Source organism: Octopus bimaculoides, chromosome 2 (assembly GCF_046866305.1).
Source record: "Octopus bimaculoides isolate indiv1 chromosome 2, ASM4686630v1, whole genome shotgun sequence".
NCBI lineage: Eukaryota > Metazoa > Mollusca > Cephalopoda > Octopoda > Octopodidae > Octopus > Octopus bimaculoides.
This window is the reverse complement of record NC_142929.1, coordinates 66,021,003-66,036,257: the sequence shown is the minus strand read 5'-3', so window position 1 is coordinate 66,036,257 and position 15,255 is coordinate 66,021,003. Positions and strand designations below refer to the sequence as shown.

Below are 15,255 nucleotides of genomic sequence, written 5' to 3'. Positions count from 1 at the left end.
GGTGGGGGTGTCCCTCAAGTATCACTAAGTACCTGCATCCGGCCATTTTCAAAAAATCTGGGAATACCAGATCTTTAGCAGCCAATTGGATCCATAGGGTCAAAACAGCTTTTGACCCCACCCAATCGGCCGCTGGCAACAATTTCACATTTAGCAGCCAGGCCCCAGTGAATAGTATCCTCTATCCATTCCGGTTCAATGCCCAGTGGCAGCCCACAGACCCAAGTTCTTGTTAATTTCTTCCCACATAATGTGGGAAGAAACAGAATCTTTGCCCTTCCGATGATGTTGTTGTTGTTATTATTATTATTATTGTTCAGGTCACTGCTTGGAATCGAACTTGGAATCTTGGGGTTATTAGCCCGTGCTCTTAACCACAACGCCATATGCCTGTAGGTATATGGCGTTGCAGGTAAGAGCACGGGCTACTAACCCCAAGATTCCGAGTTCGATTCCAAGCAGTGACCTGAACAATAATAATAACAACAACAACAACATCGAAAAATACCTTAGGAATGAGAACCCAGGTTCAAAATTTCCCCAAGACACCTGAAGAAGGCTGGAGGGTACATCAGCCAAAACGTGTTAACAAACAAGATGAGGACAAATATCCGTCGAATGTAAATAATGTACACGGCCATATCTGTGCATATCTATAAAATGACATAATAGTATAGTTCTTGATTTAGAATTGTGTTTTATGGTCTTTCTTTCTTTCTTAGCTTGAATTGAATGGCTTTATAATGAATTCATGAAGATTATTAAAAGTAAGATTCTCAAAACTAGATTGCCTTGATGATAACACATCTATATATATGTAATCACTTGTGTTTAATTCACTAGACAGAAGCATGTAGAGCAGTGAATGTTCTTTAGCCAACAGCATTCTGCTACATTTATATTTATATTTGAAGTGATGACTGATATCTTAGCTATTTGGTTTTTTAATTAATTTGTGACAATTTAATGTATGCAGCAATAGATCCTACTACTTTATGTGGGAGATTTAGAAAAAATGGTTTTAATTACTTTCTATTACTGAAATTGTAGTTGTAAGTAATAATTGAAAAGTGAATATTTTAATTGGATATTATTATAGTTCTAACACACTTATTGCATTGATCCAAGAAATACTAATTACTTAAAATTCCATCTGTAGTTAAGGAGAAATAATCATTAAGATAATCAATTTGGTTCAAGAATGGCAGGGGAAACAATCCCCAATTTTTTTTTTTTATAAAACTACAATGTGGTTAATATAGTGAATGAGTCTGATCTTGGCATATTTCAGGCTTATTGGACCTCTTCAGTGAAACGGAGTCTGTGAAATAAACATGATTCAAGATATATGTGTGTGTGTGTGTGTGTGTGTGTGTGTGTGCGCGCGTGCGTGCAGACATGGCTGTGTGGTTGACAAGTTTGCTTCCCAACCATGTTGTGTTGGATTCTTTTTCACTGCATAGCACCTTGGGCAAGTGTCTTTTGCTATAGCCCTAGGCTGCCCAAAGCATTATGAGTGGATTTGTTAAACAGAAACTGGAAGAAGCCTTTTGAATATATATATATAAATGGGGACATTGCTGTCATTTGCCTTGTCAACAAATCTACCTCTGACTTTGCACCTTTAAAGATATGTAAAATAAGAGAACCATCCCTTACTGAAAAAGCAGATAAGGATTGGCAACAGGAAAGGCATATGTCTGTAAAAGAATGTCTCAGTAATATTCTGGCCTGACCCATGTTAGCATATAAAAGTCAAATTTAGAACTACTGAATAGTTTTGTTAAAAGTTTAAATTGGTTTGATACTTGGTGTATTTCACAGTTCCTGGATTGACTGGTAGCAAAATGAGTTCATCAGAAGAAGACTCCAAAATTGATCTCATTGATTCTGCTGCTCAACTTAAGAAGAAGTTAAAACGGGCTTTTTGTGAACCTGGAAATATTAAAGACAATGGACTTTTATCATTTTGTAAACATGTACTGTTCCAGTTGCCTGCTGTAAAAGATGGTAAGTTTATTATTGTAGTTTAATGGGTTTTATAACTTAAGTGAAAACCACAAAAAAAGACATGGGTGAGAAGTGAGAGAGGTAAAGTCAGATCTTAAAATGTTGGACCTTACAGAAGAAATTATGCTGTACTAGAAGTAATCAGTGGTTTGCTATACTACAAAACCATCCACCTCATAGCAGTTTAGGAAAAAACGGATCTTAGAATATTGTTAATGATGATGATATTAATTTTTTTTTATCACTCCATTATCAAAGACTATGTTGAGTTACTATCTATTCAATGTAAGTTTGTTTAACAGTGTCCCTTCAACACAGTCATATCCACATTACTATTCTTTCACCTGTTTTTTTCTGCAAGTGACTATGCTTGACACACAGAAAAGGAGTAGGCAGGAACTCTATACTGTGTACGCAATGTAAACTATGGGTACAAAAGCATTACAGTGGGATCACAACAAGTTGGAAGAGGTCTTCATATGTAGTTGATGTACAAGAGTAGTTAGCAGTAAAAGTACATGGAAAATAGATTCTTTCAATAGCTGGGAGGGCTCTTTAGAAGTAGTTAATAGCTTCAGTTTCCTGCATGCAGTTGAGATGGGATTTGTTTGAAAGCATAGCAGTCAGGGTAAGAATGGAGGGGGAAAAAGTTAAGAAAGCTATTACCTCTGCTGGTAACAAAAGTATTCTGTCTCCAGTTAAAGACAGTTGAAGATGTTTGTATACAAAATAGAAATGTTACATGGGAGTGAAACATGAGCATTGAATGTGGAGATTGTGCAAAAGTGGACAGAAATGATGGTATCGTGCTCTGATGAATGTATAATGTTTGTGTACATCAGTGGTGGAACATAAATGAACTGAGCAATAAAGTAAGTGTAAGAAGAATCAGATATAGTATTCAAGGGAAACATCTGAGCTGGTATGGCCATGTGGTGTAGGTGGGTAAACAATTAAAGATTAAAAATTAGAGTAAGAAAGAGCCAAGTGGAAGGAACTTACAGAATATGATCTCAGGATGCTGACATGCTTGTTATTTAATAAGTGGCTAGACACTGTTTTGGATAAAACTTGTCCAACATATGCAAGCATGAAAAAGAGAGAGATGTGAAATGGTGTTGGTAATTGCAATCATTGTAAGTCGAACAGTTAACAGCCAATTCATACTTGAGACAAAAACTACTCAGTACAGAGAGATAACAGGGTGACACTATTGTAGGATGGTGAGAGGGGTGCTATGCTAAGAGAAGTAAAGCTGAGCTAGGAGGAAAGAATGAACAGGTAGAAGGTGGTGATATTTGGTGGGGTGAGGGATTTATTAATAGGGGAACCAAAGGCTAAGACTGAAAGATGGTAGAATTGAGCAGTGAAGAGAAAACTGTGGAGAACTGACAAAATGAAAAATATTAAAATCTTTCTTAAAAATTAGAAAATAAAATTAAAATGAAAAGATGACAAGACGCTGAGATATTAATATAAATATATTATGTGAACAGTGAGGTCTTTGGAAATCCTTGTTTGAAAAAACCCAGAAAGTTTTTTTTTTTCTCGAATTTTCGAAGTTCAAAAGTTTAAAAGGTCTAGTAGTTTTTGAGGGATAGACAGATAGACAGATCAGAAGTAAAAAGGTTTAGTGGTTTTTGAGAGGTAGATAGATAGATAGATGGACAGAAACATAGCGGGAACCTACTGGTGGTGTGGTGTGTGTATAGTCTTGTTGCTAGTTTTAGGGGTAGTGGGTTAAGTTAGTGCTTTTGGATCTATAATCCTTTATCAGACTTTACACTTTACATGTTTATTACTGCTAGTGTTGGTTAGAGATTCCAGAGGCAGTAAATGAATTTCCAACCATCAAGCTCATTCCGGTGGTTGAGGCTGGGTGCCTTCTTCCTGATGAAATGTGCCTCTTTTATTTGAAAGTTCCCCTGGTCAGTATCTAGGTTGAGAATTCCCCATCGCAGTGTTGGTGGTGCTAGAATATGATGCTAGGTGTTGTGGCCTTGTGAGGATGTCCTTTCACTCTGACATAAAGCTGTCATGTAGTCAATCCAATATATTTATCCCCACAAGTACAGGTCATTTCGTATATTACATTCATTTGAAAACAGCCTGGTCTTGTCTGTTGGTTGTTTGGCTTTGATGGGGCATAGGTTCAGACAGCATGTATTTTGTTTGATGATGATGTGGGTGAGATAGTGTCTGAGGGTGTGGCCTCACTTTGTGATTCTGACTACTCGATCTTTACCAATTTGTGGTCACTGATTACACAAATCATACCCATTTTTCAAAGTTAGCTAAAGTTTTTGAGTTAGAGAGTTGTGCTCCTTATCAGTTTTTCTCATTAAAGATATCACTAAACAATTCTTCAATAAAATTAAACTGTTTGCTGTGCTTTTATAGGTTTTGTGTGAACTTTTATAGATTTTTGTTTACTAATTATAAAAATATTAATAATTTTCAATACTAATGTTTTAGAGATGAAGGGTTTTGTCCGATTTGAATTTCTTCAAAATTTTAAGAAAGAGTATTGAACACAAATAATATCATGTGCCAGTGATATGTTAAAGGCACCTGTGCCAGTAACATGTTACAGGTACCAAAAACACTCAGTGGAGTGGTTGGCATTAGGAAGGGCATCCAGCCATAGCTTTCTGGCTTACCAGTTCCAGTCAAACCATCTAACCCAAAGCTATGAAATAATGCACGATTAATTCAAAACAATGTAATCTGAATGCTTTCTCAGCTGATATGTGTTCTGTCTTACATGTAGCTTAACATTGCATAACCAATGGATTGTGTTTGATACATTCTCTCCAACTTAAAATCTTTGACATTCGGTGCCAATGTCTCACTCTATGATATACCATCACACTTCCTACAAATACTTCATTGCGGCTTGTCTTTTTCATGAAGTGATAAATCTTTTGTGTCAATAAAGATAACAGCTCCTTAAGCACATTTGATGTTTTTACTTTGATAAAACTTTATACAATTAACATTTAAACATTATTTTCTCCAACAGGGTTTACTGTTTCCAGAAAAGAAGAAAATGGTGGGAATGCTGTATATAAAAATTATGATGAACTGGAATCTGCTTTTGCTAAAGAGGTTTGTAAAAGAAATAGATTCTAGTCACACACACACATACAAATTTGGGAGAGTGAAAGAAGAGGAAATGAAACAGGTGTAAGGGTATGATTAAGAGTTTTAGTAATAAATGGAATTGGTAGTATATGGTCTTGAACATATAAGTAGTGTCAAGGTACTTTGGACTAAATAATAATAATAATGCCAATATCATCATCATCATCATTATCATTTAACATCTGTTGTTCAAGGGTTGGATGGTTTGACTTGCATCATTAGAGTGGTTGGTGTTAGGAAGGGCATCCAGCCATAGAAACAGATGACAAATTAGACTACTTGGTTCCAGTCTGATTTGGCATGGTTTCTATGGCTGGATGCCCTTCCTAATGCCAACCACTCCGAGAGTGTAATGGGTGCTTTTACATGCTACTGACATGGGTGCCAGTTGCGTGACACCAGTATCTGCCATGATTACAAAGAGAGAACCAGAATAAAAGGGTAATAGAAGGTAGAGAGTATGGTAAGAGAAACAGTGATAGTGGAAAGTTGGTGATAGAAGGAGTAATGGAAGAGAGACAGTGGTGGGCTGTTATATGTTGAGCATTTGTAAGGAGATTGAATAGAAAAATATTGTGGTAGAGGAAAAAAGAGAGAGAGATAGGGAGAGTGATAAAAAGGAGACTGATGGGAGAAAGAAAGAGATGTCTGTCAACAATGAGTAAAAGGAATAAGTAATGTGGGAGATAGTATGATGGTAATAGTGGAGATAGGTGCTGATATGAAACAAAGTGGAAGACATCAAAAACGAATCTTTTACATAAAAAAATTAGGAAGTTGAATTTATTGCAGTTATTTTATTCTTGGTTTCTAGGCGTCTTATAACAAACAAAATATTACTTCATTTTGTACTAAAAAAAATTATAAATTGTCAATTTTAGAGTAGCAGATAAGAGATACTGTGTCACCATATTTGTTGTGTATTTGTATAGTATTTTTACACTTACAATTGTTGCATAGATATGTTCCTGTTTCTCAGTCATAGTTTATTTCATGAGTCAAAGAAAAAAGGCTCAATATCAGATGTTATGTGGTGTTTTTATTTTGAAAATATTGTCTAGCAAGTTATGAAGTAATCATTGCTAGAGATGGTGCCTCAAAAAAAAAAAAAGTACCCAGTGCACTCTAAATAGGAGTTAGCATTAGGAAGGGCATTCCAGCTGTAGAAACCCTGCTAGTAGACATTGGTGCATGATGCTGTCCTCTAATTCATTAGACTCCTTTAAACCATCCAGCCCATGCTAGCATGAAAGCCAGACATTAAATGATGATAAAAGATATATATATATATTTTAAATATGAAAAATAACTTCATTAACAATTCAGTCATTAATGTCATTAATAACTTACCTTTGTTTACATAGGAACTCCACCCTGGCGATTTCAAAACTGCCGTTGAATTTTACATTAATGAATTGTTAGAGCCCATCCGCAAGGAATTTGAAACTCCAGAAATGAAGGCATTAACAAAAGCAGCTTATTCACCCGCTCAAAGTAAGTTTCTTCAAAACATTATTATTTGGAAAACAATATTATTATAAGCAAAGTAGCAAGTTGTAAAATCTCAAGAAGATATCAGAGTTGTAATTATACTAATCAGTAAAGTTAATAACCACATCAAAGTGGCTGTTCCATGTTACTAATAGTTTAACCCCAAGCAGATCTTCTGCTAGCTGGTTATTGGTTCAGCCTGCCACTCTGTACATACATTTATATTGCTAGCAGGGGAGCGAACCCCTACCATCCTCTAGCAGAAAACTCCATCCACTATCCATTTCTATGCCTACTACTCCTAGAGAGTTTAAGTAGAGTTCTCAGGCATCTCCTCCATTGGGTCCTATCGGAAGCAACAGTCATTACACTTTCCAGTTGGATTTCCCAGTGTGACCAACTGAGACTATGTATTATTATCCAATCATCTTGTTCTTGGTGTATCCCTATAGCTGTCAGTTGGTTCAACTTGAAGGATCGATCTTGCAATTCTTTTCTGTGACATTCTAATCAGAAATATGGTAATGAAAAAGTTAATAACCAGTCGATTTCCTAATTTTCTTGTGTTCCAACTATTTCATTTAAGTGATCATCACCATCAATCATCTAAACATATTTAGACATCAATTTCTCTTGAATTTTAAAAATAATATTGAAGCTAAACTCCTTTTACTTATTTGTATATTTTATCATTTTGATGAATATTCTTATTTTATATAAATTCTCAAAACATTTTTGTTACCATTTGTTAATAGAAGCTCCTGCCAAAGAAGATGAAGTCACACCATCACGCCTTGATTTCAGAGTGGGGCGAATATTATCTGTGGAAAAGGTAGACTATATAACAGCTGTTTATTACACTGAAGTTTATTATTTCTTGATATACACTTAAAAGCAAAATTATAAATTCATATTTTATTATTTTTCTCTCTCCTTTTTTTTTTTATTATTGTGGCTATTGCTTATATGAATTGCTATACATTCCAATTACTAGTTTCATGTGAGAGACTTAGCATTTCTGTATTGTGTTGTAGACTTGTTTGGGGATCAAATCAGTCACTCACTCTATAAGTTATTGCTCACAGAATGAGTGATCAAAGAGAGAATCTCCAAATCTTTCTCAAGCTACACTGTACAATCATAAAAGATAAATACATTGTGGGAATCAATTTTGTAAAAAATATGCTTGAAAGGAAGACAAGATGGCTGCTTTATCTAATCAATGTCTAAGAAGAGTCATGGAAAGGGCTGTTTTTGTATTGCTCTTTAAATTATATCTAAAAAAAATTGTACTTAAAAAATGTTCTATAGTTATTCAAGGGAGATCCCTAAGAGGACTTTACCATTGCTTTTTAAGGAATATAGCTTCACACTGCACACTAATTCAAGTATTTCAGTTGAATGCATCCATTAACTAGTTGATGAATACACTCCATCTTTCAACTGGATTTGGAAAGCTTCCAAAATTGAATTTAAAATGAAATAAAAACGAAAATAAATTTTCTTTTGTTTCTAAAATAAAAATAACTGTTTTACATTTATTTTCTAGCATCCGGATGCTGATAGTCTGTACATTGAGAAAGTTGATTTGGGAGAAGACACTCCTAGAACTGTGGTCAGTGGTTTGGCTGGTCTTATACCTATGGAAGAGTTAAACAATAAATTAGGAGTATTTTTGTGTAATTTGAAATCCCAAAAGATGCGAGGAATTGAATCTCAAGCTATGCTTATGTGTGCTTCTAAGTAAGTTTGAATACCTTGTCGTCATTACTCCTCACTATTTTTGTTTGTTTTATTTCTGTTTTATATTTATATTGTATTGAAACTTCATGGAGGCGCAATGGCCCAGTGGTTAGGGCAGCGGACTCGCAGTTTCGATTCCCAGACCGGGCATTGTGAGTGTTTATTGAGCGAAAACACCTAAAGCTCCACGAGGCTCCAGCAGGGGATGGTGGCAAACCCTGCTGTACTCTTTCGCCACAACTTTCTCTCACTTTTACTTCCTGTTTCTGTTGTGCCTGAATTCATCAGTGCCAACCTTGTCACATTGTGTCACCCTGAATATCCCCGAGAACTACATTAAGGGTACACGTATCTGTGGAGTGCTCAGCCACTTGCACGTTAATTTCATGAGCAGGCTGTTCCGTTGATCGGATCAACTGGAACCCTTGACATCGTAAGCGACGGAGTGCCAACAACAACAACATTGAAACTTCATTGAGAGGATCAAATATCATTTTAACATACACTTTCCATGCTTGTGTAGATCATATGGGATTTACCAAAGCAGATTTTCTATGACCAGATGCCCTTCCTGTCACCAACTCTCACCTGTTTCCCAGCAAAGCTATGGCCAGACATATTGCTGAATATAAGAAATAAATGATACTGTTTGTATGACAGTGACACTCATTTACAACTAACATGCCATATCAAGATAAGGAGACACAAGCATAAACACACTTACAGATATATACATATACACACACATATATAGTCAACAGGCTTCTTTCAGTTTCCATCTACCAAATCCAGTCACAAAGTTTTAATTGGCTATAGATTTACTATTGAAGATAGTTGCCCAAGGTACCATGCAGTAGGACTGAACCTGGAGCCATGTAATTTGGAAGCAGACTTCTTAACCACGCAGCCAATAGTAGATTATAAAAATTTATTAAATAAAAACTGCTATAATTTACTCTGTTTTATAAACACACCTAGTTTATTCCTATTTGGTTGTTTAGATTAACCCATTCTTGTTTCATTTCTATACATTTGCATTCTAATATAACATTCATGACATTAGAAGGAAGAAATTTTCAAAATATTTGAATATTTTCAAATTGACTTTGAAGTAATATAGAAAAAAAATTTTCATATGCTCATGTTGGTTTTACAGGAATGAGCCACGGCAGGTTGAAATGCTTGACCCACCTGAAGGCTCATCTGAGGGTGAAGTTATTTTTATTGAAGGTCACAACGGAACACCAGATAAAGAATTGAAACCAAAAAAGAAAATTTGGGAGAAATTGCAGGTAAGTGAATCACTGCTGTTTTCACTAACATTGCTTCCCCTGCCATAATGTCATTGCTACTGCCATTCACCCTCTTCATTCCAAGCTGGGTGAAAGATCTCCCTAAAACACAACTCTCCATCTTTAAAGAATGAATGATGATGATCATCATCATTATCTTTTTAATGTCCACTATCCCATGTTCACATCATCAGTCAGATCGAATGTTTTGGAGGCAGGTTTTCTTACAGCCAGATGCCCTTCCTCCTTCTTGTTGCCAACCCTCACCTGTTTCCAAGTAAAGTAATATTTCCCCATGGCCAGACATATTTACATGGAAGATTGGAAATGAAAGACACTGCTTGTTTGGCAGTGATGCTTGTTAACAACCATCACATGATGTCAAGACTAGAAGTTAAAATATGCATGTGTGCATGCATGCACGCACACATACATATACACACATATATGCGATGGACATCTTTTAGTTTCTCTCAACCAAATCCACTCACAAGGCATTGGTTGACTTGAGGCTATAAAAGATGCTTGCCCCAAAGCGTCATGCAGTAGGACTGAACCTGAAACATTGTAGTTGGGAAACAAACTTCTTAATGAGACAAAATTATTACAATATTAAAAACTGTATTTTTACTTTTATCTTTTAATCAGAAGAGATGGCATGACCTTTTATAGGGCCTCCAAGACTAATGGAAGAGAGGGTGGGAGCTAGGGAAAGAAGATATCTTCAGCCTGTGTATTGTCAAAACATCAATGATGTGTGAAATGAGAGTAACAACTATTTTTAGTTAGACATAACATTAAAACAAAAAATAAAAATAAAAACTAGTCATAAGATTTAAATTAGTGACATTTGGATTAAATATCAAGAACATTAATCTTTCAACATTCATTTATTTAATAATTTCCTGTATATTTTTTTCCAGCCTGAATTTCTGGTCAATACATCTGGCATTGCTGAATGGAATGGGTACCAAATGAGAAGTAAACTTGGATTAGTGAAGAGTTCCTCACTAAGAAATGTTCCTATTAAATAAGCAGTTTATTACAATCTTTGGAAGTTTGATCAAAAGATAATGTCGACCATTACCCCTTCCTAAGTAAACTACTATCAACATTCTTTTAGATGATTCACAAAGTTTATAAATCCATTTTAAATAATATCATAACTTACATTTAATGTTATATTTGTATAACTGAAATTATGTAAAATATAAATAATATTTATAAGATTACTAACAACAAACCAATAATAATAACAATAATAATTACAGCATAGAAGACACATATTGGCCATTCAAAAACACAAAGATTGTAACTTCACTTAAATATTTATTATTGGATGTCAAAGTCTTTGTATCATCAACTGTGACTTGGTCACTGATGCGATTCTGCAGCATCTCATTTAAAGCAAGTTTGTTGGTCGGTGACCAGGTCGCAGTTAGTGCTACAATAATTTTGACACCAAATAAATGTTTAAGTGAATTTTAGCAGATTTTTTTTTCTGTGTTTTTGAATGCCTAGTATATGCCTTCCACACTAATTGCTTTCATTTCAACACAGGGTTTTGGATCAAATCACTTGCCTTGGAAGTACATCTCTGAAATGATAATAATAATAATAATAATAATAATAATAAAGATTTCTTTTAATGATGATAAGATCTTTGAGCCACTTAATATAATTTTATATTGTATTTTCTTCTAGATTAAAGTAATATTGAATTTTAACATTGGCTTAAGATTACATATTTTGTTAGGAACACAAGTTGCTAAATTCAACCTCAGTATATGACTGGTGTTTTATTTCATCAACTTAAAATGATGAAAATCAAAGTTGACAAATTAGTATTGCATAATAAAACAGCTAATAATATAGTAAATAATGAATATAAGTTATATTTACTTGAAGTTACCATCATGCCTTTTTGCTTTCCAAGAACATTATCTTTGAAATTAAATTAATATTAACATTTAACCAATTGTTTTGGATTTCATTTGATTGCTTTTATTTATTATTTAAAAATTTTTAAAATTTATTTTTACTTTTGACATAGTCAGATAGAGGAAATCCTGAGGAATTGTTAATGATAATGAGCTTATTGTATACAGTACTCAGGTGCACTATAATTTGTTTGAAAAAGTCTAAAAGAAGGGATAGAAAGCAGACATATAGGTCATGTAATGACACAGCAATTAAGGCTAGAGGTACATGAATAGTACACAGAATTAAATACAGAAAAGTAAGCATTAAAAGAGTCATAAAGAGGAAATGGTGCATAAGCACATCAAGATTTGTAGTTTTGGTGAGTTTCAGGAAGCATGAATGTTCCTTATTCAAAACCTAAAATGGTCTTCATGGAGACAAATTTCTCAGTAAAACTAAATGTATACAGATATGACACAATCATCATTATCATTTTGTCTGCTTTTCCATGTTAGCATGGGTTGGACAGGTTGTCACTGTCAGTGTTATTTCTTATTTGTAGTGCCCACATAGATGGGTCAAAGACCATATCTCACAAATTCTATTTTTGGTATGGTTTCTACAACTGGATCCTCTTTCTTTTGTCAGCCACTTTAAAGAGTGTACTAGGTTCATACTTGCACTACGGAGGGAATATTACACAAACGTAATTAGTAAGGAAACCCAATTACAGTTGTTAGTAATGAGATTAAATAAAAACAACAGTGGGATATGGGAAGGGAGAATGACAAATGGAAAACAGTGATAGAAGAGGGAGTATTGGAAGTGAGTGAGAGTGATGAACATTGACAATGTGAGGCAAGAATCAGTGATGGATAGCATGCAGATGGGTGATGGATATCAATAACGAGTAGTAGGGAATGTTGTATTGTGAGAGAAAGTGATGACAGTGATAAAGAAGGGTGATGGTAAGAAGCAATTGACAATGAGGAGATCCAGTGTGATGCATCTCTTGTTACATAGGCAGTGTGATGGGAGAAGTGCACTGATAGGAGAGGGAGACCTAAATGTGAATGTTATATATCCCAATCTTCATAACTTTTTAGGTTCATTTTTCCATGATTGTGAAAGCATGTGACCTTAGGGTGTTGCACTCATGATCACAGGAGAATCCAACAGGAAAGGAAGATAGAGGGAAAAAATTGCCAACGATTCTTGGACCTGAATGGTGTATTGTGTTCTTGAGCAAAATACTTCATTTCATATTGTTCCAGTCCACACAGCTGTAAACAAGTAACAGACTGGTTTCCATTTATGAAGAATGTTGTAATCTCAGTGACTGCTACCCCATAGAAACTATGCAATTGGTCCTATGAGTCCTAGGACTTGAGACACTACTTACTTTTTCCATCCTACTTGAGTTGGATAAGTTTTCTAATCACATATCATAGCCTTTGGTGTTTGTTTTGTGAGGTTCAGTCTCTTGAAATTAGTTTTCACCCACAGGTTCCATCCATTTAGAATGCTCAGTAGTTATACAACTGTTATCTCGTCTTCCTCCTAAATTATTAATTTTTCTCTGATTATATCCAATATATTCAGCACTAATATTAAAAATTTCATCTTCCACCGATATAGGGTCCTGCCCAAAGCATCATTTCTACTCTTTTTAATTAAATGGAATAGAAATTAATTCCATTTTGCAAGTTTTGTATTTATTGTCAATACATAAGACAGTGAGCTGGCAGAATTGCTAGCATGCTGGGCAAAATGCTTAGTAGCATTTTGTCCATCTTTACATTCTGAGTTCAACTTTGCCTTTTATCTTTTCAGAGTCAATAAAATAAGTACCAGTACGACCTGGGGTCAATATAATCGACTAGTTCCCTCTCCTAAAATTTCAGGCCTCGTGCTTTTAGTAGAAAGGATTATTTATTTGTCAATACAAACCATCAGTTTTCACAGATTTTCCTGTTACACTAACTCCAGCCTCTACAATATTCATGTCTTTCTGTCATGTAGCATCATACTTCTAGCATGTTTCATATTTAACCTCTACATGGAGGAAAACACCCTCTTCGTGTTTATACCAATAACCACAATAGCTCTCTGAATAGCTATTCCTTCCTTACTTCTAGCTACTATACATTACTTCAGATAATGTTACCCAGGTAACACAAACTATCTGAAAATTCATGTAAACCATCTGAGCAGTTCAGTTAATTTCATTTCATGGTTACTCATGTTTTTAACTACTAAACATTTGGTGCATCTAAAGTTCTGGTTCCTTATTAATTCACTAAAAATCCTATTGAATCTTAACTTGAGAATTGCAACAATACCACGTAAGTACTGTTTACATTAGACTGGACAGCATTATCCAAATGAATGATTTGAGTATTCTAAAACAGATACTATTTGGTGTGACTGTATGTGGAAGGCATCCTTAGTATAAACTAAAACTGTGATTTAAGAACTGTATAAAGTGGTCTTGGAAGACAAACGTTTCAAATAAGTTGAAGTCAACTTAGAAATAAACACTTTTGCTCATTACTAGTGGAGAAAAAGAATAAAGGCTAATACAGATGTTTTTGGAAAAAATATGCATTTCCCATGCAAGATTTAAATGAGTTGCACAAACTGGATAGGATAAATTTGGTCTGCAATATGTCTTCACTAGTCACCAACAAAGTCACCAGAATAGACAACATAGGAAGGAGTGAAAATCTAAAGGTAGCTTAAAAGTATATAATATTATACATTGGAATATACTAAAGCAAAAATACAGCACTATACACTGGAATATACCATTGCATACTCATGTGCTTATACACAGATTTGTTTGTAATGTTTACAAGAAAAACATTTAGGAGCTTAGCAGGCTTAAAGAGCCACTATCAGAGGAACAATTTCTTTTAATAGTCAGTGAAAGTCTTCCTTGGACACACATGGATACTCTGCTTTTTACACATTTGCATTAGTTTAACGCCTGCATACAAATTACACATAGAGTAATACCGACTTTAAAGCCAAATAATTTTAGAACCAGAAATGCTACAGATGAGGAAAACTAACAGAAAAATCCAGCTATGTTTCACTGGTCCATTTAGGTGTATGCTACAAGTTCCAGTCGTACAGTGGCTGAGATTTCATGAATTATTGCCAGCTCTCAGACAGTGCAAAATCTCTAAAGGGGATCTCACGAAAAAGCAGAATTCAAAGGCACTCAACTGATTGGCATAAAATCATTTACAGACATGGCCTCTGGCCCACAGACGTGCTGTCTCCTGTTTTTTACTTTTTTCCACTGCTGCTATAACAGCCTCTGCACTATGGAGTTGGCTAGTGTCATGCTATCTCTAACTCAAACATTCCTGACTTACTCAGCCCACCCCATCATCTTCCATGTTGTGTCCAATCTTCTAGGCTTCACATTATTCTCCAGAACATCAGCTTTCAGTGGAACATTAATGGCATCAGTCTCACTAGTAACAGAGAGCCTTTGAAGAGCATTGCCACTGATTTGTTTCCCAGACTTGACAAGTATAAAAATTTAAAAAAAAGAGAGAGATAGAGCTGTAGATAAAGTGTACTACACACACACTTGAATGTGTATACACTTGAAACAGATAGAATATGATCCTAATATACT

General features: G+C 34.9%; 1 protein-coding gene across 5 annotated transcripts in view; it reads left to right on the top strand.

Moving 5' to 3' along the window:
- The window catches only part of LOC106868681 (tyrosine--tRNA ligase, cytoplasmic), an 82,744-nt gene extending 71,090 nt beyond the window's left edge, over positions 1 to 11,654 (top strand). For all 5 annotated transcript variants that reach the window (XM_014914062.3, XM_052977711.2, XM_014914061.3 and 2 more), the window contains 7 exons: positions 1,825 to 2,010; positions 5,033 to 5,118; positions 6,519 to 6,648; positions 7,401 to 7,477; positions 8,195 to 8,388; positions 9,545 to 9,680; positions 10,604 to 11,654. In XM_014914062.3, coding sequence (XP_014769548.1) covers positions 1,825 to 2,010; positions 5,033 to 5,118; positions 6,519 to 6,648; positions 7,401 to 7,477; positions 8,195 to 8,388; positions 9,545 to 9,680; positions 10,604 to 10,714 — 920 coding nt within the window. In that variant the 3' untranslated portion in view covers positions 10,715 to 11,654. The remainder of the gene's footprint in view (positions 1 to 1,824; positions 2,011 to 5,032; positions 5,119 to 6,518; positions 6,649 to 7,400; positions 7,478 to 8,194; positions 8,389 to 9,544; positions 9,681 to 10,603) is intronic.
- Positions 11,655 to 15,255: the final 3,601 nt, after the last annotated feature.